This window comes from Cyclopterus lumpus, chromosome 17, assembly GCF_009769545.1.
Source record: "Cyclopterus lumpus isolate fCycLum1 chromosome 17, fCycLum1.pri, whole genome shotgun sequence".
NCBI lineage: Eukaryota > Metazoa > Chordata > Actinopteri > Perciformes > Cyclopteridae > Cyclopterus > Cyclopterus lumpus.
The window spans coordinates 22,838,701-22,865,008 of record NC_046982.1 but is presented as its reverse complement, the minus strand read 5'-3'; the positions used below and the strand labels follow the sequence as shown (position 1 = coordinate 22,865,008).

At 43.4% G+C, this 26,308-nt stretch overlaps 1 protein-coding gene across 1 annotated transcript in view; it reads left to right on the top strand.

Moving 5' to 3' along the window:
* Positions 1-3,226: 3,226 nt before the first annotated feature.
* The window catches only part of nmnat2 (nicotinamide nucleotide adenylyltransferase 2), a 28,281-nt gene continuing 5,199 nt past the window's right edge, over positions 3,227-26,308 (top strand). The window contains exons 1-8 of the mRNA XM_034555555.1: positions 3,227-3,420; positions 13,675-13,763; positions 16,792-16,859; positions 17,300-17,378; positions 21,911-22,037; positions 22,135-22,215; positions 23,532-23,576; positions 23,713-23,789. Coding sequence (XP_034411446.1) covers positions 3,336-3,420; positions 13,675-13,763; positions 16,792-16,859; positions 17,300-17,378; positions 21,911-22,037; positions 22,135-22,215; positions 23,532-23,576; positions 23,713-23,789 — 651 coding nt within the window. The 5' untranslated portion in view covers positions 3,227-3,335. The remainder of the gene's footprint in view (positions 3,421-13,674; positions 13,764-16,791; positions 16,860-17,299; positions 17,379-21,910; positions 22,038-22,134; positions 22,216-23,531; positions 23,577-23,712; positions 23,790-26,308) is intronic.

Here is a 26,308-nt window from a genome sequence, read left to right as displayed (position 1 = left end):
AGAGATGAGTCCTTTATCAGCACTAAGGTCTAACAAGACCAGTACGGAGATGAGTCCTTTATCAGCACTAAGGTCTAACAAGACCAGTACAGAGATGAGTCCTTTATCAGCACTAAGGTCTAACAAGACCAGTACAGAGATGAGTCCTTTATCAGCACTAAGGTCTAATAAGACCAGTACAGAGATGAGTCCTTTATCAGCACCAAGGTCTAACAAGACCAGTACTGAGATGAGTCCTTTATCAACACTAAGGTCTAACAAGACCAGTACAGAGATGAGTCCTTTATCAGCACTAAGGTCTAACAAGACCAGTACAGAGATGAGTCCTTTATCAGCACTAAGGTCTAATAAGACCAGTACAGAGATGAGTCCTTTATCAGCACTAAGGTCTAACAAGACCAGTACAGAGATGAGTCCTTTATCAGCACTAAGGTCTAACAAGACCAGTACAGAGATGAGTCCTTTATCAGCACTAAGGTCTAACAAGACCAGTACAGAGATGAGTCCTTTATCAGCACTAAGGTCTAACAAGACCAGTACAGAGATGAGTCCTTTATCAGCACTAAGGTCTAACAAGACCAGTACAGAGATGAGTCCTTTATCAGCACTAAGGTCTAACAAGACCAGTACAGAGATGAGTCCTTTATCAGCACTAAGGTCTAATAAGACCAGTACAGAGATGAGTCCTACTTTCTCAAGGATCTTAGAGAGGAAGTGAAGGTTAGAGATCGGTCTGTAGTTAGCCAACACCTCTGGATTAAGAGTGGGCTTCTTCATGAGAGGTTTAATTACAGCTACTTTGAAGGAATGTGGTACATGGCCTGTTAGCAAAGACACATTAACAATATCCAACAGAGAGGTGCCAATTAAAGGCAACACGTCTTTAAGCAGCCTCGTTGGGATGGGGTCTAAGAGACAGGTAGACGGTTTAGAAGTAGAAACCATTGAAGACAATTGGTCTAGGTTAATGGGAGAAAAGCTATCCAAATATACACCAGGGCATACAGCCGTTTCCAAGGCCACTCCTCTTGATGACAGATCGGTAGTAGTTGAGGGCAAGAGATCATCAATCTTGCCTCTAATAGTTCAAATCTTTTCATTGAAGAAGTTCATGAAGTCATTACTACTGAGGTCTATAGGAATACACGGCTCCACAGAGCTGTGACTCTCTGTCAGCCTGGCTACAGTGCTAAAGAGAACCCTGGGGTTGTTCTTATTTTTCTCTATTACTGATGAGTAATAGGCTGCTCTGGCATTACGGAGAGCCTTTTTATATGTTTTAAGACTATCTCTCCAAACTAAGCGTGATTCTTCCAGATTGGTGGAACGCCATATGCTTTAAAGCTTTCGTGAAGTTTGCTTTAGGTCGCGGGTCTGAGGGTTCTACCAGGGAGCAAACCTCCTTTGCCTCACTGTCTTCTTCTTCAGTGGGGCTATCGAGTCTAGTGTCATTCTCAGTGAGCCTGTAGCACAATCGACAAGATGATCAATCTGGGACGGACTAAAGTTAGCACAGGAGTCCTCCGTCACATTGAGACGTGGTATTGAATCAAATGCAGAAGGAATCTCTTCTTTAAATGTAGCTACAGCACTGTCAGTTAGACATCTGGTGTAGAAACTTTTGACTAACGGTGTATACTCCGGGAGTATAAACTCAAAAGTTATGAGGTAATGGTCTGACAGAAGAGGGTTCTGTGGGAAGACCTCCAAATGCTCAATGTCAATGCCATATGCAAGAACAAGGTGGAGGGTGTGGCCAAAGCAGTGAGTGGGTTTCTGTACTCTCTGACAGAAGCCAATCGAGTCCAACAATGAGATAAATGCAGCACTAAGGCAATCATTATCAACATCTACATTAATATTAAAATCTCCTACAATAATAACCTTATCAGTTTTCAGGACTAAACTTGATAAACACTCTGAAAATTCAGATATAAATTCTGAATATGGACGTGGTGGCCGGTACAGTATAACAAATAGAATTGGCTGTAATGTTTTCCAGGTTGGATGTGAAAGACTAAGAACAAGGCTTTCAAATGAGTTGTAGTTTAGTTCAGGTTTAGGATTCATTAATAGGCTTGAGTCAAAGATGGCTGCTACTCCACCTCCTCGGCCGGTGCCTCGAGGAATGTGAGTATTAATATGACTTGGAGGAGTTGATTCATTTAGGCTGACATATTCTTCATGGCTCAGCCAGGTTTCAGTAAGACACAGTAAATCAATGTGATTGTCTGATATTAAATCATTTACTAATACAGCTTTAGATGACAGAGATCTAATATTTAGGAGTCCACATTTAATTATCTTTTGTTGCACTGTGGCAGTAGTGATGTTAACCTGTATGAGGTTATTTTGTATGACTCCACTTCTGGTTACTTTTGATTTAATTAATTTAAGTGGCCGTGGGACAGACACAGTCTCTATAGAGTTAAGGTTAAGGGTGGGTAACTGCTCCAATGGAAGTGCAGAGAAGGGTGGAAGACTACAACTCTGCTTCTGCTTCCTGATCTGAACTCTGGGTCATGGATTAAGTCCGTTAATCAACTTGGCCATGTTCACAGAAATGAGACGCGCTCCATCCCAAGTGGGATGAATGCCGTCTGGACTCATCAGATCAGGCTTTCCCCAGAAAGTCCTCCAGTTATCTATGTAGCCCACATTGTTTGCTGGGCACCACCTGGACAACCAGCGGTTGAACGACGACATGCGGCTATACATGTCATCATTGATCAGATTGGGGATATATATATATATATATATCTTTATATATATATTATTCTTTGTTTATATATTATTCTTTTTTGATATATTATTCTTTATTTATATATTATTGTTTATTCATATCTTATTGTTCATTCATATATTATTCTTTATTTATATATCATTCTTTCTACTATTCTTTATGCATAGAGTATTATGAATAAGAAAATGGTTTTATCAACACGATATGAAATATGTGACGATGAAGCTGTGAGGGATGCAACATTGTAGCGCTGACGTATGAGTGACGCGACTTCCTGCCTCATCTCTCTCTCTCTCTCTCTCTCTGTCTCTCTCTCTCTCTCTCTCTTTCTGTCTCTCTCTCTTTCTGTCTCTCTCTCTCTCTCTGTCTCTCTCCCTCTCTCTCTCTCTCTCTCTCTCTCTCTCTCTCTCCCTCTCCCTCTCCCTCTCTCTCTCTCTCTCTCCCTCTCTCTCTCTCTCTCTCTCTCTCTCTCTCTCTCTCTCTCTCTCTCTCTCTGCGGTGTCCGCCTGCTACAAAACAACCAAGACCCCGGAACACAGAACCCGCACGAGGACCGGGACCGGACCGGACCTGGGGGGCACAAGGAGACACCATGACAGAAAACACCAAAACCCACGTGATCCTGCTGTCCTGCGGCAGCTTCAACCCCATCACCAAGGGGCACCTGCACATGTTCGGTGAGCATCTGTCCGTGTGTGTGTGTGTGTGTGTGTGTGTGTGTGTGTGTGTGGGGGGGGGGGGGGGGGGGGGGCAGATAGACCTCCCGGACTATCTGCGCGGAAAACGCTCTCAATATGTCTGGTCGCTGTCCAGCACGGTGGTGCTGAACGGGACCAGGGTGGTGTTTAACGGGTCCAGGGTGGTGTTGAACGGGTGCAGGGTGGTGTTTAACGGGACCAGGGTGGTGTTGAACGGGACCAGGGTGGTGTTGAACGGGACCAGGGTGGTGTTGAACGGGTCCAGGGTGGTGTTGAACGGGTCCAGGGTCGTGTTTAACGGGACCAGGGTGGTGTTTAACGGGACCAGGGTGGTGTTGAACGGGTCCAGGGTGGTGTTGAACGGGACCAGGGTGGTGTTGAACGGGTCCAGGGTGGTGTTTAACGGGTCCAGGGTCGTGTTTAACGGGACCAGGGTGGTGTTGAACGGGACCAGGGTGGTGTTGAACGGGTCCAGGGTGGTGTTGAACGGGTCCAGGGTCGTGTTTAACGGGACCAGGGTGGTGTTTAACGGGACCAGGGTGGTGTTTAACGGGACCAGGGTCGTGTTTAACGGGACCAGGGTGGTGTTTAACGGGACCAGGGTGGTGTTTAACGGGACCAGGGTCGTGTTTAACGGGACCAGGGTGGTGTTTAACGGGACCAGGGTGGTGTTTAACGGGACGACGTCATCCAGAATATGAATGTGAAGACATAATGTGAACCCGGAAACGCTCCGCGCCGAGGCCCCGCAGGCCGCGTGGCGCAGCCCACAAAACGAGCCTCGATCTCCGCGGAGACCTCAGGGCGTCCCGGCGGAGCGGCGCAGGTAGTGCCTTGCTCATCGGACGCACACATGAATTATTCACGTTCCGGCCGTGCGGATACAAACAGCAGTGTGTTGGTTTGATGAGGATTATTTATGGGATATAATATAACAACCATCATTTTAATTACCCAAATAATAAACAACAAGGGGGACTTTGAAGCTTTTGGTGATTTAATAAGAACTTATTTGATGAATTATAATAATCAAGATAGTTTACACAGTTTAGTACACAGTATAGTACACATTTAGACATAGTACACAGTATAGTACACATGTAGACATAGTACACAGTATAGTACACATTATAGTACACATGTAGACATAGTACACAGTATAGTACACAGTATAGTACACATGTAGACATAGTACACAGTATAGTACACAGTATAGTACACAGTATAGTACACATGTAGACATAGTACACAGTATAGTACACAGTATAGTACACAGTACAGTACACATGTAGACATAGTACACAGTATAGTACACATGTAGACATAGTACACAGTATAGTACACATGTAGACATAGTACACAGTATAGTACACATGTAGACATAGTACACAGTATAGTACACATGTAGACATAGTACACAGTATAGTACACAGTATAGTACAAAGTATAGTACACAGTATAGTACACAGTATAGTACACAGTATAGTACACATGTAGACATAGTACACAGTATAGTACACAGTATAGTACAAAGTATAGTACACAGTATAGTACACATGTAGACATAGTACACAGTATAGTACACAGTATAGTACAAAGTATAGTACACAGTATAGTACACATGTAGACATAGTACACAGTATAGTACACAGTATAGTACACATGTAGACATAGTACACAGTATAGTACACAGTATAGTACAAAGTATAGTACACAGTACAGTACACAGTATAGTACACAGTATAGTACACATGTAGACATAGTACACAGTATAGTACACAGCATAGTACACAGTATAGTACACAATTTACACAGTATAATACACAGTAAAAACATAGTATAGTATACAGTACACAGTATAGTACACAGTATATACAGTATAGTATACAGTAAACACAGTATAGTACACAGTAAACACAGTATAGTATACAGTAGACATAGTACAGTATAGTACGCAGTATACCGAGTACACAGTATAGTACGCAGTACACAGAGTACACAGTATAGTACGCAGTACACAGAGTACACAGTATAGTACGCAGTACACAGAGTACAGTACACAGTTTCCATGCTTAGTGTTGTTTCAATAGACTGAGCATCACAGAAGAACAAGATCAATAAACAGAAATCAATAAGAGTCAGATCACATCAGCCAATCAGAGAGCTCGTTTTCATCGATCCACAAAGATATCCAATCACGACGTTGTGTTTTTCTGATTGATGGACAGTGAAGGAAACCACAGACCAATCACAGGCCGGCGGTGTGTCGTCCAATCAGCAGGAGGGGAGGGTTCAACTGACTGAGAGAGACACTATTATTATAACGATACATTATAGTTATTAATATTGATATTATTATTATCATTATTATTCATCTTATTGTTTGTATTATTAATAATAATAATATTATTAGTATCATCATTATTAGTATCATCATTATTATTATCATTGTTATTATTATTATTAGTATCATCATTATTATTATCATTGTTATTATTATTATTGTTGTTATTATTATCATTATCCGTATTGTTATTATTATCATTATCCTTATTAATATAAGTTTTATCATTATTATTATTATTATGATTAATCTTCCTCCTCCTCTTCTCTCCTTCTTCCTCCTCCTCCTCATCTTCTCTCCTTCTTCCTCCTTCCTCCTCCTCCTCGTCCTCCTCCTCCTTCCTCCTCCTCCTTCTTCCTCCTCCCTCCTCTCTCCTCCTCCTTCTTCTTCCCTCCTCAGGCTCTTCCTCCTCCTACCTCTCTCCTCCTCCTCCTCATCTTCTCTCCTTCTTCCTCCTTCCTCCTCCTCCTCCTCGTCCTCCTCCTCCTCATCTTCACTCCTTCTTCCTCCTTCCTCCTCCTCCTCCTCCTCGTCCTCCTCCTCGTCCTCCTCCTCGTCCTCCTCCTCCTCGTCCTTCCTCCTCCTCCTCCTCCTCGTCCTTCTTCCTCCTTCCTCCTCCTCCTCGTCCTCCTCCTCCTCGTCCTTCTTCCTCCTCCCTCCTCTCTCCTCCTCCTTCTTCTTCCCTCCTCCTCCTCCTCCTCCTCCTCCACACACATGTCACTTGAAACACACACCTAAACACTGTAACGTTCTTTGTTACTGAAGTTAAAACACACATTGCCCTGTTGCTGTCGCGTTGATTGTTGTTTGTTGTTTGTTGTTGATGTGAATAATTGATGTTGTGTTTCTTCAGAAGTAGAAGTAGTTGTTTCTGATTCTGATTCTGAACTAGAGGTCAATGTTCCTGTTATCTGTCCACTGTTCTGATTGGCCGTGTGCATCGTCACTTCTGATTGGATGTTTGAAGATGCAGTAGCCATGTTTCCATGGTGACCTACTTCCACCAGTAGCTCCTCCTCCTTCGTGTGTCGCATGCAACCTTTTTACTTCTTCATGAGTCTGGAGACAAAGGAGAAGAAGAAGAAGAAGAAGAAGAAGAAGAAGAAGAAGAAGAAGAAGAAGAAGAAGAAGAAGAGTAACGAGGCCACCACTGAAACATGAAGCATGAAAACCTTCTTCTTCTGTCTCCCATCATGAAAGCACATTCATTGATTGACATCTTGTGGTTAGGGGCGGTTCCTTCTCACCTGTGATGTCAGTGTGATGAGGTCATGAAGGGCCAATCAGCCGTCTTCGTTTCAGTGCTGAAGACAAACACAAAGTATGAAGCGTGAACTGTTGTTATTTACACATTATTATGACAGATCATGTTTCATTTGAGCTCATAATGTGAAACGCTTCTTCAAATTCAACAATTAGGAACGTCTCATTATTAATTATTACAATGTGAGGTTGTGAGGTTCCTGAATGCATCGCTCTCTCTCTTCCGGTAAGCGTATTGCATCACTTCCGGTTGCCAGCTTAGCAGCTCGCGATGTCTTCCTCTCCCCCTCCCCCTCCCTCTTGCTCAGAGTGTCTCATGTATAGCTATTCCTCTGCCTCCCTTAATGATAACGGTACATGCAACAAGTGTAGTTCATTTGCTGGTTGGAGGCAGTTCTAAGTGGGTTAGATGCACGGCTCCGCACCATCGAAGCTCAGACAGTTACGCTAGTTAGCCCGCCACCCCCCATAGCCCGGGCGGAGCCTCTAGCGTTAGCCTCTGTTAGCTGTCCCCCGGCAGCCCCCGAGCAGCCGGATGGCTGGGTGACTGTTCAAAGGGGTTTTAAGTCTAAACAGAAGCCCACTGAGCACCGCCAACCTCTTCACGTTTCAAACCAGTTTTCCCCACTCAGCGACGCACCCGCTGAGAAACCCACTCTGGTTATAGGTAGCTCCATAGTCAGAAACGTGAAGATAGGGAAGCCAGGGACCAAAGTCATATGCATCCCGGGGGCCAGAGCGGGCGACATTGAATCTTGTTTAAAACTGCTGGCTAAAGATGAGCGTAGTTACAGTAAGATTATAATACACGCCGGCGGTAATGACTCCCGACTGCGGCGGTCGGAGGTCACTAAAATTAATGTGGAATCGGTGTGTACTTATGCCAAGACAATGTCGGACACCGTAGTTTTCTCTGGCCCTCTCCCCAATCTGATCAATGATGACATGTATAGCCGCATGTCGTCATTCAACCGCTGGTTGTCCAGGTGGTGCCCAGCAAACAATGTGGGCTACATAGATAACTGGAGGACTTTCTGGGGAAAGCCTGATCTGATGAGTCCAGACGGCATTCATCCCACTTGGGATGGAGCGCGTCTCATTTCTGCAAACATGGCCAAGTTGATTAACGGACTTAATCCATGACCCAGAGTTCAGATCAGGAAGCAGAAGCAGAGTTGTAGTCTTCCACCCTTCTCTGCACTTCCATTGGAGCAGTTACCCACCCTTAACCTTAACTCTATAGAGACTGTGTCTGTCCCACGGCCACTTAAATTAATTAAATCAAAAGTAACCAGAAGAGGAGTCATACAAAATAACCTCATACAGGTTAACATCACTACTGCCACAGTGCAACAAAACAAGATAATTAAATGTGGACTCCTAAATATTAGATCTCTGTCATCTAAAGCTGTATTAGTAAATGATTTAATATCAGACAATCACATTGATTTATTGTGTCTTACTGAAACCTGGCTGAGCCATGAAGAATATGTCAGCCTAAATGAATCAACTCCTCCAAGTCATATTAATACTCACATTCCTCGAGGCACCGGCCGAGGAGGTGGAGTAGCAGCCATCTTTGACTCAAGCCTATTAATGAATCCTAAACCTAAACTAAACTACAACTCATTTGAAAGCCTTGTTCTTAGTCTTTCACATCCAACCTGGAAAACATTACAGACAATCCTATTTGTTATACTGTACCGGCCACCAGGTCCATATTCAGAATTTATATCTGAATTTTCAGAGTGTTTATCAAGTTTAGTCCTGAAAACTGATAAGGTTATTATTGTAGGAGATTTTAATATTCATGTGGATATTGATAATGATTGCCTTAGTACTGCATTTATCTCATTGTTGGACTCGATTGGCTTCTGTCAGAGAGTACAGAAACCCACTCACTGCTTTGGCCACACCCCCTTGTTCTTGCATATGGCATTGACATTGAGCATTTGGAGGTCTTCCCACAGAACCCTCTTCTGTCAGACCATTACCTCATAACTTTTGAGTTTATACTCCCGGAGTAGTACACCGTTAGTCAAAAGTTTCTACACCAGATGTCTAACTGACAGTGCTGTAGCTACATTTAAAGAAGAGATTCCTTCTGCATTTGATTCAATACCACGTCTCAATGTGACGGAGGACTCCTGTGCTAACTTTAGTCCGTCCCAGATTGATCATCTTGTCGATTGTGCTACAGGCTCACTGAGAATGACACTAGACTCGATAGCCCCACTGAAGAAGAAGACAGTGAGGCAAAGGAGGTTTGCTCCCTGGTAGAACCCTCAGACCCGCGACCTAAAGCAAACTTCACGAAAGCTTGAAAGCATATGGCGTTCCACCAATCTGGAAGAATCACGCTTAGTTTGGAGAGATAGTCTTAAAACATATAAAAAGGCTCTCCGTAATGCCAGAGCAGCCTATTACTCATCAGTAATAGAGAAAAATAAGAACAACCCCAGGGTTCTCTTTAGCACTGTAGCCAGGCTGACAGAGAGTCACAGCTCTGTGGAGCCGTGTATTCCTATAGACCTCAGTAGTAATGACTTCATGAACTTCTTCAATGAAAAGATTTGAACTATTAGAGGCAAGATTGATGCTCTCTTGCCCTCAACTACTGCCGATCTGTCATCAAGAGGAGTGGCCTTGGAAACGGCTGTATGCCCTGGTGTATATTTGGATAGCTTTTCTCCCATTAACCTAGACCAATTGTCCTCAACGGTTTCTACTTCTAAACCGTCTACCTGTCTCTTAGACCCCATCCCAACGAGGCTGCTTAAAGACGTGTTGCCTTTAATTGGCACCTCTCTGTTGGATATTGTTAATGTGTCTTTGCTAACAGGCCATGTACCACATTCCTTCAAAGTAGCTGTAATTAAACCTCTCCTGAAGAAGACCACTCTTAATCCAGAGGTGTTGGCTAACTACAGACCGATCTCTAACCTTCCCTTCCTCTCTAAGATCCTTGAGAAAGTAGTCGCACATCAGTTGAGTGACTTCCTACATCAGAATAGTTTATTTGAGAAGTTTCAGTCAGGATTTAGAAAAAACCACAGAGACAGACCTCCTAATGCATCAGATAAAGGACTCATCTCTGTACTGGTCTTGTTAGACCTTAGTGCTGATAAAGGACTCATCTCTGTACTGGTCTTGTTAGACCTTAGTGCTGATAAAGGACTCATCTCTGTACTGGTATTATTAGACCTTAGTGCTGATAAAGGACTCATCTCTGTACTGGTCTTGTTAGACCTTAGTGCTGATAAAGGACTCATCTCTGTACTGGTCTGGTTAGACCTTAGTGCTGATAAAGGACTCATCTCCGTACTGGTCTTGTTAGACCTTAGTGCTGATAAAGGACTCATCTCTGTACTGGTATTATTAGACCTTAGTGCTGTTAAAGGACTCATCTCTGTACTGGTCTAGTTAGACCTTAGTGCTGATAAAGGACTCATCTCTGTACTGGTCTTGTTAGACCTTAGTGCTGATAAAGGACTCATCTCTGTACTGGTCTTGTTAGACCTTAGTTCTGATAAAGGACTCATCTCTGTACTGGTCTTGTTAGACCTTAGTGCTGATAAAGGACTTGTCTCTGTACTGGTCTTGTTAGACCTTAGTTCTGATAAAGGACTCATCTCTGTACTGGTCTTGTTAGACCTTAGTGCTGATAAAGGACTCATCTCTGTACTGGTCTTGTTAGACCTTAGTTCTGATAAAGGACTCATCTCTGTACTGGTCTTGTTAGACCTTAGTGCTGATGAAGGACTCGTCTCTGTACTGGTCTTGTTAGACCTTAGTTCTGATAAAGGACTCATCTCTGTACTGGTCTTGTTAGACCTTAGTGCTGATAAAGGACTCATCTCTGTACTGGTCTTGTTAGACCTTAGTTCTGATAAAGGACTCATCTCTGTACTGGTCTTGTTAGACCTTAGTTCTGATAAAGGACTCATCTCTGTACTGGTCTTGTTAGACCTTAGTTCTGATAAAGGACTCATCTCTGTACTGGTCTTGTTAGACCTTAGTTCTGATAAAGGACTCATCTCTGTACTGGTCTTGTTAGACCTTAGTGCTGATAAAGGACTCGTCTCTGTACTGGTCTTGTTAGACCTTAGTTCTGATAAAGGACTCATCTCTGTACTGGTCTTGTTAGACCTTAGTGCTGATAAAGGACTCATCTCTGTACTGGTCTTGTTAGACCTTAGTTCTGATAAAGGACTCATCTCTGTACTGGTCTTGTTAGACCTTAGTTCTGATAAAGGACTCATCTCTGTACTGGTCTTGTTAGACCTTAGTTCTGATAAAGGACTCATCTCTGTACTGGTCTTATTAGACCTTAGTGCTGATAAAGGACTCATCTCTGTACTGGTCTTGTTAGACCTTAGTGCTGATAAAGGACTCATCTCTGTACTGGTCTTGTTAGACCTTAGTGCTGATAAAGGACTCATCTCTGTACTGGTCTTGTTAGACCTTAGTGCTGATAAAGGACTCATCTCTGTACTGGTATTATTAGACCTTAGTGCTGATAAAGGACTCATCTCTGTACTGGTCTTGTTAGACCTTAGTGCTGATAAAGGACTCATCTCTGTACTGGTCTTGTTAGACCTTAGTGCTGATAAAGGACTCATCTCTGTACTGGTCTTGTTAGACCTTAGTGCTGATAAAGGACTCATCTCCGTACTGGTATTATTAGACCTTAGTGCTGCGTTCGACACCATTGATCATGACATCCTATTACAGAGACTGGATCAGTCGATTGGCATTTCAGGTACCGCACTAAGTTGGTTTAAATCCTATTTATCAGATCGATCTCAATTTGTATTTGTAAACGATGAAGCCTCAATGACCACCAACGTTAATCACGGAGTTCCACAAGGTTCTGTGCTTGGACCAATTTTATTTACCTTATATATGATTCCTTTGGGCAACATTATCAGGAAACACTGCATAAACTTTCATTGCTATGCAGACGATACTCAATTATATCTATCGATCAAACCAGAGGAGACCAACCAGCTCGCTAAAATTCAAGAATGTCTTAAAGACATAAAAACATGGATGACCTGCAACTTCCTGATGTTAAACTCAGACAAAACTGAAGTTATTTTACTGGCCCTGAACACCTCAGAGATCAATTATCTGGTGATGTGGTTTCTGTAGATGGCATTTCCCTGGCATCCAACACCACTGTAAAGAATCTCTAGTTATCTTTGACCCAGACTTGTCCTTTAACTCCCACGTTAAGCAAATCTCAAGGACTGCATCTTTTCATCTACGTAACATTTCAAAAATCAGGCACATCTTGTCCCAAAAAGATGCAGAAAAGCTGGTTCACACGTTTGTTACTTCCAGACTAGATTACTGCAACTCCTTATTATCAGGCTGCTCTAATAAGTCTCTTAAGTCCCTCCAGTTGATCCAGAATGCTGCAGCTTGTGTACTCACAAAAACTAAGAAAAGAGATCACATGACTCCTGTATTAGCTGCGCTGCACTGGCTCCCTGTAAAATCAAGAACCACATTTAAAATTCTTCTCCTCACCTACAAAGCCTTGATTGGTGATGCACCATCATATCTTAAGGAGCTTGTAGTACCATATTGCCCCACTAGAGAGCTGTGCTCACTAAATGCGGGGCTACTTGTGGTTCCTAGAGTCCTAAAAAGTAGGATGGGAGCCAGAGCCTTCAGTTATCAAGCTCCTCTTTTATGGAACCAGCTTCCACTTTCAGTCCTGGAGGCAGACACAGTCACCTCATTCAAGAATAGACTTAAGACTTTCCTCTTTAATAGTACTTATAGTTAGGGCTGAATCAGGTTTGCCCTGGTCGAGCCCCTTGATATGCTGCTATAGGCTTATAGGCTGCTGGGGGATGTTTTAGGATACACTGAGCACCTCTCTCCTCTTCTCTCTCTCCTTATGGATGAATTTACATCTCTCCATTGCACCTTATTAACTCTGCTTCCTCCCCGGAGTCGTTGTGACTTCACGTCTCATAGGGTCCATCGGACCTGGAGGTGTCTGATGCTGGTGAGCCGGCCTCCCATTGGCCCTGCTGATGCCCCGCCCCCCCTCCTCTCTACCTCCTTCTGTTTCATGGATTGGAGTTCCATTCATACATTGTCATATTCATGTAATGTGTTTATGTAACTCTGTAACTCTGTTCATCTGGTCACATGACATCTATTCTTCTGTCCATCCGGGGAGAGGGATCCTCCTCTGTTGCTCTCCTGAAGGTTTCTTCCCTTTTTTCCCTGTCAAAGGTTATTTTTGGGGAGTTTTTCCTGATCCGATGTGAGGTCAAAGGTCAGGGATGTCGTATGTGTACAGATTGTAAAGCCCTCTGAGGGGAGGTTGTAATTTGTGATATTGGGCTATACAAATTAAACTGAATTGAATTGAATTGAATTGAATTGAATTGAATTATTCATTTAAAGTGACAGTGAGGAACCTGGACCTGGTCCCTACCCAGTTTAGTCCTGGTCCTCTAGAGACCTCCACCTGAGAGAAGATGGTCTGTTTCTATCCGTTCTCCGTAAATGTGTTAATATATAAACATGTGTTTTATGCAGATGTAATCTATATATACTTCATAAAGTCCTGGAAGACATGTTGATGGTTCTTCTCTCCACAGAACAAGCCAGAGAGTATTTGCACCAATCGGGACGCTTCATTGTGATCGGAGGAATCATCTCTCCGGTGCACGACTCGTACGGGAAGCCTGTGAGTCCTGAAGAGGAAGAGCAGCGTCGTCCTCTTCCTCACGCACACACACTGGTGTCCTACTTCTGCTTCTGAAGAAACACAACATCAATTATTCACATCAATTATGAGCTCGTTAATATCCAACATGCTGACGACCCTCACAAACTAATCCTGCACACAATGATGCATCAACGTGGTGGAGGAAGTACAGGAGAATACTAATACAGGAGTATAAGTACTAATACCACAGTAAAAGTACTAATACCACACTAAAAGTACGAACTCATTATCATGAGTACATTGCCCCTATTAAGTTTATTACTGGTATATTAACACTAGTGACATTATTACTAATATATTAACACTAGTGACATTATTACTAATATATTAACACTAGTGATGTTATTACTGGTATATTAACACTAGTGACATTATTACTAATATATTAACACTAGTGACATTATTACTAATATATTAACACTAGTGATGTTATTACTGATATATTAACACTAGTGACATTATTACTAATATATTAACACTAGTGACATTATTACTAATATATTAACACTAGTGACGTTATTACTGATATATTAACACTAGTGACATTATTACTAATATATTAACACTAGTGATGTTATTACTGGTATATTAACACTAGTGACATTATTACTAATATATTAACACTAGTGACATTATTACTAATATATTAACACTAGTGACATTATTACTAATATATTAACACTAGTGACGTTATTACTGATATATTAACACTAGTGACATTATTACTAATATATTAACACTAGTGACATTATTACTAATATATTAACACTAGTGATGTTATTACTGATATATTAACACTAGTGACATTATTACTAATATATTAACACTATTAACATTATTACTGATGTATTAACACTATTAACATTATTACTGATATATTATCACTAGTGACATTATAACTGATATATTAACACTAGTGACATTATAACTGATATATTAACACTAGTGACGTTATTACTGATGTATTAACACTAGTGACGTTATTACTGATATATTAACACTAGTGATGTTATTACTGATATATTAACACTAGTGACGTTATTACTGATATATTAACACTAGTGACATTATAACTGATATATTAACACTAATGATGTTATTACTGATATATTAACACTAGTGACGTTATTACTGATATATTAACACTAGTGACGTTATTACTGATATATTAACACTAGTGATGTTATTACTGATATATTAACACTAGTGATGTTATTACTGATATATTAACACTAGTGACATTATAACTGATATATTAACACTAGTGACGTTATTACTGATATATTAACACTAGTGACGTTATTACTGATATATTAACACTAGTGATGTTATTACTGATGTATTACCACTAGTGACGTTATTACTGATATATTAACACTAGTGATGTTATTACTGATATATTAACACTAGTGACGTTAATACTGATATATTAACACTAGTGAAGTTTATTACTGATATATTAACACTAGTGATGTTAATACTGATATATTAACACTAGTGAAGTTAATACTGATATATTAACACTAGTGAAGTTTATTACTGATATATTAACACTAGTGATGTTATTACTGATATATTACCACTTGTGATGTTATTACTGATATATTACCACTAGTGACGTTATTACTGATATATTAACACTAGTGATGTTATTACTGATATATTAACACTAGTGACGTTATTACTGATATTTTAACACTAGTGACGTTAATACTGATATATTAACACTAGTGACGTTATTACTGATATATTAACACTAGTGATGTTAATACTGATATATTAACACTAGTGAAGTTTATTACTGATATATTAACACTAGTGATGTTATTACTGATATATTAACACTAGTGACGTTATTACTGATATATTAACACTAGTGAAGTTTATTACTGATATATTAACACTAGTGATGTTAATACTGATATATTAACACTAGTGAAGTTTATTACTGATATATTAACACTAGTGATGTTATTACTGATATATTAACACTAGTGACGTTATTACTGATATATTAACACTAGTGAAGTTTATTACTGATATATTAACACTAGTGATGTTAATACTGATATATTAACACTAGTGAAGTTTATTACTGATATATTAACACTAGTGACGTTATTACTGATATTTTAACACTAGTGACGTTAATACTGATATATTAACACTAGTGAAGTTTATTACTGATATATTAACACTAGTGAAGTTTATTACTGATATATTAACACTAGTGATGTTAATACTGATATATTAACACTAGTGAAGTTTATTACTGATATTTCAACACTAGTGACGTTAATACTGATATATTAACACTAGTGAAGTTTATTACTGATATATTAACACTAGTGATGTTAATACTGATATATTAACACTAGTGAAGTTTATTACTGATATATTAACACTAGTGACGTTATTACTGATATATTAACACTAGTGACGTTATTACTGATATATTAACACTAGTGATGTTAATACTGATATATTAACACTAGTGACGTTAATACTGATATATTAACACTAGTGAAGTTTATTACTGATATTTTAACACTAGTGACGTTAATACTGATATATTAACACTAGTGAAGTTTATTACTGATATATTAACACTAGTGATGTTAATACTGATATATTAACACTAGTGAAGTTTATTACTGATATATTAACACTAGTGACGTTATTACTGATATATTAACACTAGTGACGTTATTACTGATATATTAACACTAGTGACGTTATTACTGATATATTAACACTAGTGATGTTAATACTGATATATTAACACTAGTGACGTTATTACTGATATATTAACACTAGTGACGTTATTACTGATATATTAACACTAGTGACGTTATTACTGATATATTAACACTAGTGACGTTATTACTGATATATTAATACTAGTGATGTTATTACTGATATATTAACACTAGTGACGTTATTACTGATATATTAATACTACATAACTCTAACACTGCGTCTCCAGGGTCTGGTGCCCAGCAGACATCGTCTCACCATGTGTCAGATGGCGGTCCAGTCCTCTGATTGGATCAGGTGAGACCCCTCTTCTCTTTGTTAGACCTCTTGATTAAAGGTATGGAACCAGACTCACATTCAGTCACTATATTAAGAGGTATTAGTTATATAATGATGTGTTTATCATGTGAGATGTTTAGTTATATTATGACGTGTTTATCATGAGATGTATGATATGCCCTGTCACATATAGATCATGAGATGTATGATATGCTCTGTCACATATAGATTATGAGATGTTTGATATGCTCTGTCACATATAGATCATGAGATGTTTGATATGCTCTGTCACATATAGATCATGAGATGTTTGATATGCTCTGTCACATATAGATCATGAGATGTTTGATATGCTCTGTCACATATGTATCATGAGATGTATGATATACTCTGTCACATATAGATTATGAACCCAGAGTCTGTTGTAATCAGTGGTTTTGGCTGTGGGTCTGGTGCAGGGTGGACCCCTGGGAGTGTTACCAGGACACCTGGCAGACGACCTGCAGCGTGCTGGAGCATCACCGAGACCTCATGAAGGTGAGGACTGTTTCTCTTTCAATTTGTTTGAGTGGTCCCAGAGGAGGGCCAGACCAGGAGCCAGTTGGCTACTCTTCTGGAGTCAGACCGAGGAGGGGAGCTTGCCGGCGAGCATCTGGTGGCCGGGTCATGGCACGGAAGAAATGTACGTGGAGCCGCCACACTGTGGGCCCACTACTCGCAGGGATAGGCACCGGGGCCGGGTGCATTGCGAGCTGGCCGACCCCCGGCATGGCAGACTGGCTCTAAGGACCTCACCTCTATGGTGGGAAATATGTAGAGGTATCAAATACAATAAACCACATATACACTAGTTGGGCTCATAGCACCGGTTCTGGAACCAAATTCCTGGAAAGGAGCTGGACCCGATCCTTTTCCAGAGTTGCCCAGGCTGAGTGGTGGCATGTATGATATGCTCAAGACTCCCAGGCTGAGTGGTGGGTAAGGATACTCAAGACCCCCAGGCTGAGTGGTGGGTAAGGATACTCAAGACCCCCAGGCTGAGTGGCGGAAAGGATATTCAAGACCCCCAGGCTGAGTGGCGGGTAAGGATACTCAAGACCCCCAGGCTGAGTGGTGGGTAAGGATACTCAAGAACCCCAGGCTGAGTGGCGGGATGTATGATATGCTCAAGACCCCAAGGCTGATTGGCGGTAAGGATACTCAAGACCCCCAGGCTGAGTGGCGGGATGTATGATATGCTCAAGACCCCCAGGCTGAGTGGCGGGTAAGGATACTCAAGACCCCCAGGCTGAGTGGCGGAAAGGATACTAAAGACCCCCAGGCTGAGTGGCGGGTAAGGATACTCAAGACTCCCAGGCTGAGTGGCGGGTAAGGATACTCAAGACCCCCAGGCTGAGTGGCGGGTAAGGATACTCAAGACCCCCAGGCTGATTCGCGGGTAAGGATACTCAAGACCCCCAGGCTGAGTGGCGGGTAAGGATACTCAAGACCCCCAGGCTGAGTGGCGGGTAAGGATACTCAAGACCCCCAGGCTGATTGGCGGGTAAGGATACTCAAGACCCCCAGGCTGAGTGGCGGGTAAGGATACTCAAGACCCCCAGGCTGATTGGCGGGTAAGGATACTCAAGACCCCCAGGCTGAGTGGCGGGTAAGGATACTCAAGACCCCCAGGCTGAGTGGCGGGATGTATGATATGCTCAAGACCCCCAGGCTGAGTGGTGGGTAAGGATACTCAAGACCCCCAGGCTGAGTGGCGGGTAAGGATACTCAAGACCCCCAGGCTGAGTGGCGGGTAAGGATACTCAAGACCCCCAGGCTGAGTGGCGGGTAAGGATACTCAAGACCCCCAGGCTGATTGGCGGGTAAGGATACTCAAGACTCCCAGGCTGAGTGGCGGGTAAGGATACTCAAGACCCCCAGGCTGATTGGCGGGTAAGCATACTCAAGACCCCCAGGCTGAGTGGCGGGTAAGGATACTCAAGACCCCCAGGCTGAGTGGCGGGATGTATGATATGCTCAAGACCCCCAGGCTGAGTGGTGGGTAAGGATACTCAAGACCCCCAGGCTGATTGGCGGGTAAGGATACTCAAGACCCCCGGGCTGAGTGACGGGTAAGGATACTCAAGACCCCCAGGCTGAGTGGCGGGATGTATGATATGCTCAAGACCCCCAGGCTGATTGGCGGGATGTATGATATGCTCAAGACCCCCAGGCTGATTGGCGGGTAAGGATACTCAAGACCCCCAGGCTGAGTCGCGGAAAGGATACTAAAGACCCCCAGGCTGAGTGGCGGGTAAGGATACTCAAGACCCCCAGGCTGAGTGGCGGGTAAGGATACTCAAGACCCCCAGGCTGAGTGGCGGGTAAGGATACTCAAGACCCCCAGGCTGAGTGGCGGGTAAGGATACTCAAGACCCCCAGGCTGATTGGCGGGTAAGGATACTCAAGACTCCCAGGCTGAGTGGCGGGTAAGGATACTCAAGACCCCCAGGCTGATTGGCGGGTAAGGATACTCAAGACCCCCAGGCTGAGTGGCGGGTAAGGATACTCAAGACCCCCAGGCTGAGTGGCGGGATGTATGATATGCTCAAGACCCCCAGGCTGAGTGGTGGGTAAGGATACTCAAGACCCCCAGGCTGATTGGCGGGTAAGGATACTCAAGACCCCCAGGCTGAGTGACGGGTAAGGATACTCAAGACCCCCAGGCTGAGTGGCGGGATGTATGATATGCTCAAGACCGCCTGGCTGATTGGCGGGTAAGGATACTCAAGACCCCCAGGCTGAGTGACGGGTAAGGATACTCAAGACCCCCAGGCTGAGTGGCGGGATGTATGATATGCTCAAGACCCCCAGGCTGATTGGCGGGTAAGGATACTCAAGACCCCCAGGCTGAGTGACGGGTAAGGATACTCAAGACCCCCAGGCTGATTGGCGGGATGTATGATATGCTCAAGACCCCCAGGCTGATTGGCGGGTAAGGATACTCAAGACCCCCAGGCTGAGTGGCGGAAAGGATACTAAAAACCCCCAGGCTGAGTGGCGGGTAAGGATACTCAAGACCCCCAGGCTGAGTGGGGGATGTATGATATGCTCAAGACCCCCAGGCTGAGTGGTGGGTAAGGATACTCAAGACCCCCAGGCTGATTGGCGGGATGTATGATATGCTCAAGACCCCCAGGCTGATTGGCGGGTAAGGATACTCAAGACCCCCAGGCTGAGTCGCGGAAAGGATACTAAAGACCCCCAGGCTGAGTGGCGGGTAAGGATACTCAAGACCCCCAGGCTGAGTGGGGGATGTATGATATGCTCAAGACCCCCAGGCTGAGTGGCGGGTAAGGATACTCAAGACCCCCAGGCTGAGTGGCGGGATGTATGATATGCTCAAGACCCCCAGGCTGATTGGCGGGTAAGGATACTCAAGACCCCCAGGCTGAGTGGCGGAAAGGATACTAAAGACCCCCAGGCTGAGTGGCGGGTAAGGATACTCAAGACCCCCAGGCTGAGTGGCGGGTAAGGATACTCAAGACCCCCAGGCTGAGTGGCGGAAAGGATACTAAAGACCCCCAGGCTGAGTGGCGGGTAAGGATACTCAAGACCCCCAGGCTGAGTGGCGGGTAAGGATACTCAAGACCCCCAGGCTGAGTGGCGGGATGTATGATATGCTCAAGCCCCCCAGGCTGATTGGCAGGTAAGGATACTCAAGACCCCCAGGCTGAGTGGCGGGTAAGGATACTCAAGACCCCCAGGCTGATTAGCAGGTAAGGATACTCAAGACCCCCAGGCTGAGTGGCGGGTAAGGATACTCAAGACCCCCAGGCTGAGTGGCGGGATGTATGATATGCTCAAGACCCCCAGGCTGATTGGCGGGTAAGGATACTCAAGACCCCCAGGCTGAGTGGCGGAAAGGATACTAAAAACCCCCAGGCTGAGTGGCGGGTAAGGATACTCAAGACCCCCAGGCTGAGTGGGGGATGTATGATATGCTCAAGACCCCCAGGCTGAGTGGTGGGTAAGGATACTCAAGACCCCCAGGCTGATTGGCGGGATGTATGATATGCTCAAGACCCCCAGGCTGATTGGCGGGTAAGGATACTCAAGACCCCCAGGCTGAGTCGCGGTAAGGATACTCAAGACCCCCAGGCTGAGTGGCGGGTAAGGATACTCAAGACCCCCAGGCTGAGTGGGGGATGTATGATATGCTCAAGACCCCCAGGCTGAGTGGCGGGTAAGGATACTCAAGACCCCCAGGCTGAGTGGCGGGATGTATGATATGCTCAAGACCCCCAGGCTGATTGGCGGGTAAGGATACTCAAGACCCCCAGGCTGAGTGGCGGAAAGGATACTAAAGACCCCCAGGCTGATTGGCGGGTAAGGATACTCAAGACCCCCAGGCTGAGTGGCGGGTAAGGATACTCAAGACCCCCAGGCTGAGTGGCGGAAAGGATACTAAAGACCCCCAGGCTGAGTGGCGGGTAAGGATACTCAAGACCCCCAGGCTGAGTGGCGGGTAAGGATACTCAAGACCCCCAGGCTGAGTGGCGGGATGTATGATATGCTCAAGCCCCCCAGGCTGATTGGCAGGTAAGGATACTCAAGACCCCCAGGCTGAGTGGCGGGTAAGGATACTCAAGACCCCCAGGCTGATTAGCAGGTAAGGATACTCAAGACCCCCAGGCTGAGTGGCGGGTAAGGATACTCAAGACCCCCAGGCTGAGTGGCGGGATGTATGATATGCTCAAGACCCCCAGGCTGATTGGCGGGTAAGGATACTCAAGACCCCCAGGCTGAGTGGCGGGATGAATGATATGCTCAAGACCCCCAGGCTGAGTGGCGGGTAAGGATACGGCCTGCCTGATCTGCACCCAGTAGTGCTTTGTCTTGGATTGGCCATAACAATCACCATGACAGGGCGGTTCTATGTGTTCTACGGTGGACTTTGTGGTCGTCACATCTCGTTATGATCTTCAACATATTGGTCTGCGTTTGGGAGATTGACAGCTTGTTCCATGTCTTTTAACGTGTTGCCGTTTCTTGAGGCGTCTCTTCATCGTCATGTTTTTGTTCCTCAGAGAGTCACCGGCTGCATTCTGTCCAACGTCAACACGCCATCGTCGACTCCTGTGATTGGTCAGCCACAGAACCAGACTCCACCCATCTACCAGAACCACAGCAACATGAATCACAAGCCCACAGCCAGTGAGTCAGCGTCTTCCATATTCATCACTGATCCATCACGAGGGTTAAAGGAGCCTCTGATTATTAATAATAACAAACTCCTTCTCGCTCTGCTCAGTCAAACTGTGGGGGAAGGTCAGCGAGAGCTTTGGAAAGATCTGCTGCGTCCGTCCTCACCTCGACCGCTTCACCTTCGTCGGTAAGTAGAAAAGTACACATTCAAGTACACGTTAGTACACATTCAAGTACACGTTAGTACACATTCAAGTACACATTAGTACACATTCAAGTACACATTAGTACACGTTAGTACACATTCAAGTACATGTTAGTACACGTTAGTACACGTTAGTACACATTCAAGTACATATTAGTACACATTCAAGTACACATTAGTACACGTTAGTACACATTTAAGTACACGTTAGTACACGTTAGTACACATTAGTACACGTTAGTACACATTAGTACACATTAGTACACATTCAAGTACACATTCAAGTACACATTAGTACACATTAGTACACATTCAAGTAAACATTAGTATACGTTAGTACACATTCAAGTACACATTAGTACACATTCAAGTACACATTATTACACGTTAGTACACATTCAAGTACACGTTTGTACACATTCAAGTACACATTAGTACACATTAGTACACATTAGTACACGTTAGTACACATTCAAGTACACATTAGTACACATTAGTACACATTAGTACACGTTAGTACACATTCAAGTACACATTAGTACACATTAGTACACATTCAAGTACACATTCAAGTACACATTAGTACACACATTAGTACACATTAGTACACATTAGTAATTAGTACGATAACTGTCAATATCTACTTGGGGTTCCTCAGAGTTCTCTTCTGGGTCCTCTCGTATATAGTTAAACCCTTCATTGTCCAATAGCACACAACGTGTGACATGTTTGAGCTCAAGTAGGCGTGGCTCATGTCCTCAAAGAGTTCAGGAGTCTTGGGTTCTCCTGATGAAGTCCAGGATTCCTTCATCCAAGCTTTTATTGTGAAAACACTGAACCAGACAGGAAATGTGAGTGATGCAGAGATGAACCCTTTAACGTTACTCACAGTCAATCGATCCATTGATCCACTACATTAATATATTGATGAGTGCATCTTTACCAATCATCATCCACCACACAGGGAAGACAAGCAGTCATGACCTCATCATCACTTACATGCCAATGCAATAATACAATCATCATCATTATTATATTATTATTTAATTTAAAGTAGGTGTATGCACCCCAAGCTTCTACAGCATTTCATTATAATGACTAACAAATGGACAATTGAACAAATAAAACACATTAATAAGTCATGTCTTTGTCTTTAAAGTGAACTACTCATTTGATTTGAAAGGCTTTTAGATGGACATCTTTCATGCTTTACTTTGGAATAAGTAAAGAATGAATTCATTCATAATCTCTTTTAAAGTTCCAGAGATTAAAACATTGTGTTGTGTTTGTTGCGTCAGATGAAAACGCGAACCTGGGGACCGCGATGAGGTACGAGGAGATCGGTGAGTCTGGTTCTCCTTCCTGCTGTGTGGGATCTCCTTCTGGTTTGTTTGTATCCAGTAAACATGGTGTTTACTGAGTAAACATGTTGTTTACTAGGGACCTGTCTCTTTCCTCCTGCTTGTTTGTCGTCTGTAGAGTTACGCATCTTGCTCCTGTGTGGCAGTGATCTCCTGGAGTCCTTCTGCATCCCTGGTCTGTGGAAGGACAGTGATGTAAGCAACATGTAGCCCCGCCCCCTCCCAACATGTAGCCCCGCCCCCTCCCAACATGTAGCCCCACCCCCTCTCGCGTTCCTCTAAATGTCATTTTGATGGTAGACAAAGGAAATACCTGAAAATGCCTGAGCATGGAGCGCTCTTCTTCTCTCACACTCAGAACATCAGACCGTCAGAACATCAGAACATCAGACCATTAGAACATCAGAACATTAGAACATCAGACCATCAGAACATCAAACCGTCAGAACATTAGAACATCAGACCATTAGAACATCAGAACATTAGAACATCAGACCGTCAGACCATCAGAACATCAAACCGTCAGAACATTAGAACATCAAACCGTCAGAACATCAGATCGTCAGAACATTAGAACATCAGACTGTCAGAACATTAGAACATCGGACCGTCAGAACATTAGAACATCAGAACATCAGACGGTCAGAACATCAGAACATCAGACCGTCAGACCGTCAGAACATCAGACTGTCAGAACATTAGAACATCAGACCGTCAGAACATCAGACCATCAGAACATCAGACCGTCAGAACATCAGAACATCAGACCGTCAGAACATTAGAACATTGGAACATCGGACCGTCAGAATATTAGAACATCAGACCGTCAGAACATCAGACCGTCAGACCGTCAGAACATCAGACCGTCAGAACATTAGAGCATCAGAACATCAGACCGTCAGACCGTCAGAACATCAGACCGTCAGAACATCAGACCGTCAGAACATCAGAACATCAGACCGTCAGAACATCAGACCGTCAGACCGTCAGAACATCAGACCGTCAGAACATCAGAACATTGGAACATCGGACCGTCAGAATATTAGAACATCAGACCGTCAGAACATCAGACCGTCAGACCGTCAGAACATCAGACCGTCAGAACATTAGAGCATCAGAACATCAGACCGTCAGAACATCAGACCGTCAGAACATCAGAACATCAGACCATTAGAACATTAGAACATCAAACCGTCAGAACATCAGACTGTCAGAACATTAGAACATCGGACCGTCAGACCATCAGAACATCAAACCGTCAGAACATTAGAACATCAAACCGTCAGAACATCAGATCGTCAGAACATTAGAACATCAGACTGTCAGAACATTAGAACATCGGACCGTCAGAACATTAGAACATCAGAACATCAGACCGTCAGAACATCAGAACATCACACCGTCAGAACATTAGAACATCAGACCGTCAGACCGTCAGAACATCAGACTGTCAGAACATTAGAACATCAGACCGTCAGAACATCAGAACATCACACCGTCAGACCGTCAGAACATCAGACTGTCAGAACATTAGACATCAGACCGTCAGAACATTAGAACATCAGAACATCAGACCATTAGAACATCAGAACATTAGAACATCAGACCGTCAGAACATCAGACCATCAGAACATCAGACCGTCAAAACATCACTGTCAGAACATCAGAACATCAGACCGTCAGAACATCAGAACATCAGACCATTAGAACATCAGAACATTAGAACATCAGACCGTCAGAACATCAGAACATCAGACCGTCAGAACATTAGACCGTCAGAACATCAGAACATTGGAACATCAGACCGTCAGAACATCAGACCGTCAGACCGTCAGAACATCAGACCGTCAGAACATCAGAACATCAGACCGTCAGAACATCAGAACATTGGAACATCGGACCGTCAGAACATCAAACCGTCAGAACATTAGAACATCAGACCGTCAGAACATCAGAACATCAGAACATCAGAACATTGGAACATCGGACCATCAGAATATTAGAACATCAGACCGTCAGAACATTAGAACATTAGAACATTGGAACATCAGACCGTCAGAACATCAGAACATCAGACCATTAGAACATCAGAACATCAGACCGTCAGACCATCAGAACATCAGACCGTCAGAACATCAGACCGTCAGAACATCAGACCGTCAGAACATCAGAACATTGGAACATCGGACCGTCAGAACATCAGACCGTCAGAACATTAGAACATCAGACCGTCAGAACATCAGAACATCAGAACATCAGAACATTGGAACATCGGACCATCAGAATATTAGAACATCAGACCGTCAGAACATTAGAACATTAGAACATTGGAACATCAGACCGTCAGAACATCAGAACATCAGACCATTAGAACATCAGAACATCAGACCGTCAGACCATCAGAACATCAGACCGTCAGAACATCAGACCGTCAGAACATCAGAACATCAGAACATCAGACCGTCAGAACATCAGAACATCAGACCATTAGAACATCAGAACATCAGACCGTCAGACCATCAGAACATCAGACCGTCAGAACATCAGACCGTCAGAACATCAGAACATTGGAACATCAGACCGTCAGAACATTAGAACATCAGACCGTCAGAACATTAGAACATCAGAACGCCAGACCGTCAGAACATCAGAACATCACACCGTCAGAACATTAGAACATCAAACCGTCAGAACATCAGATCGTCAGAACATTA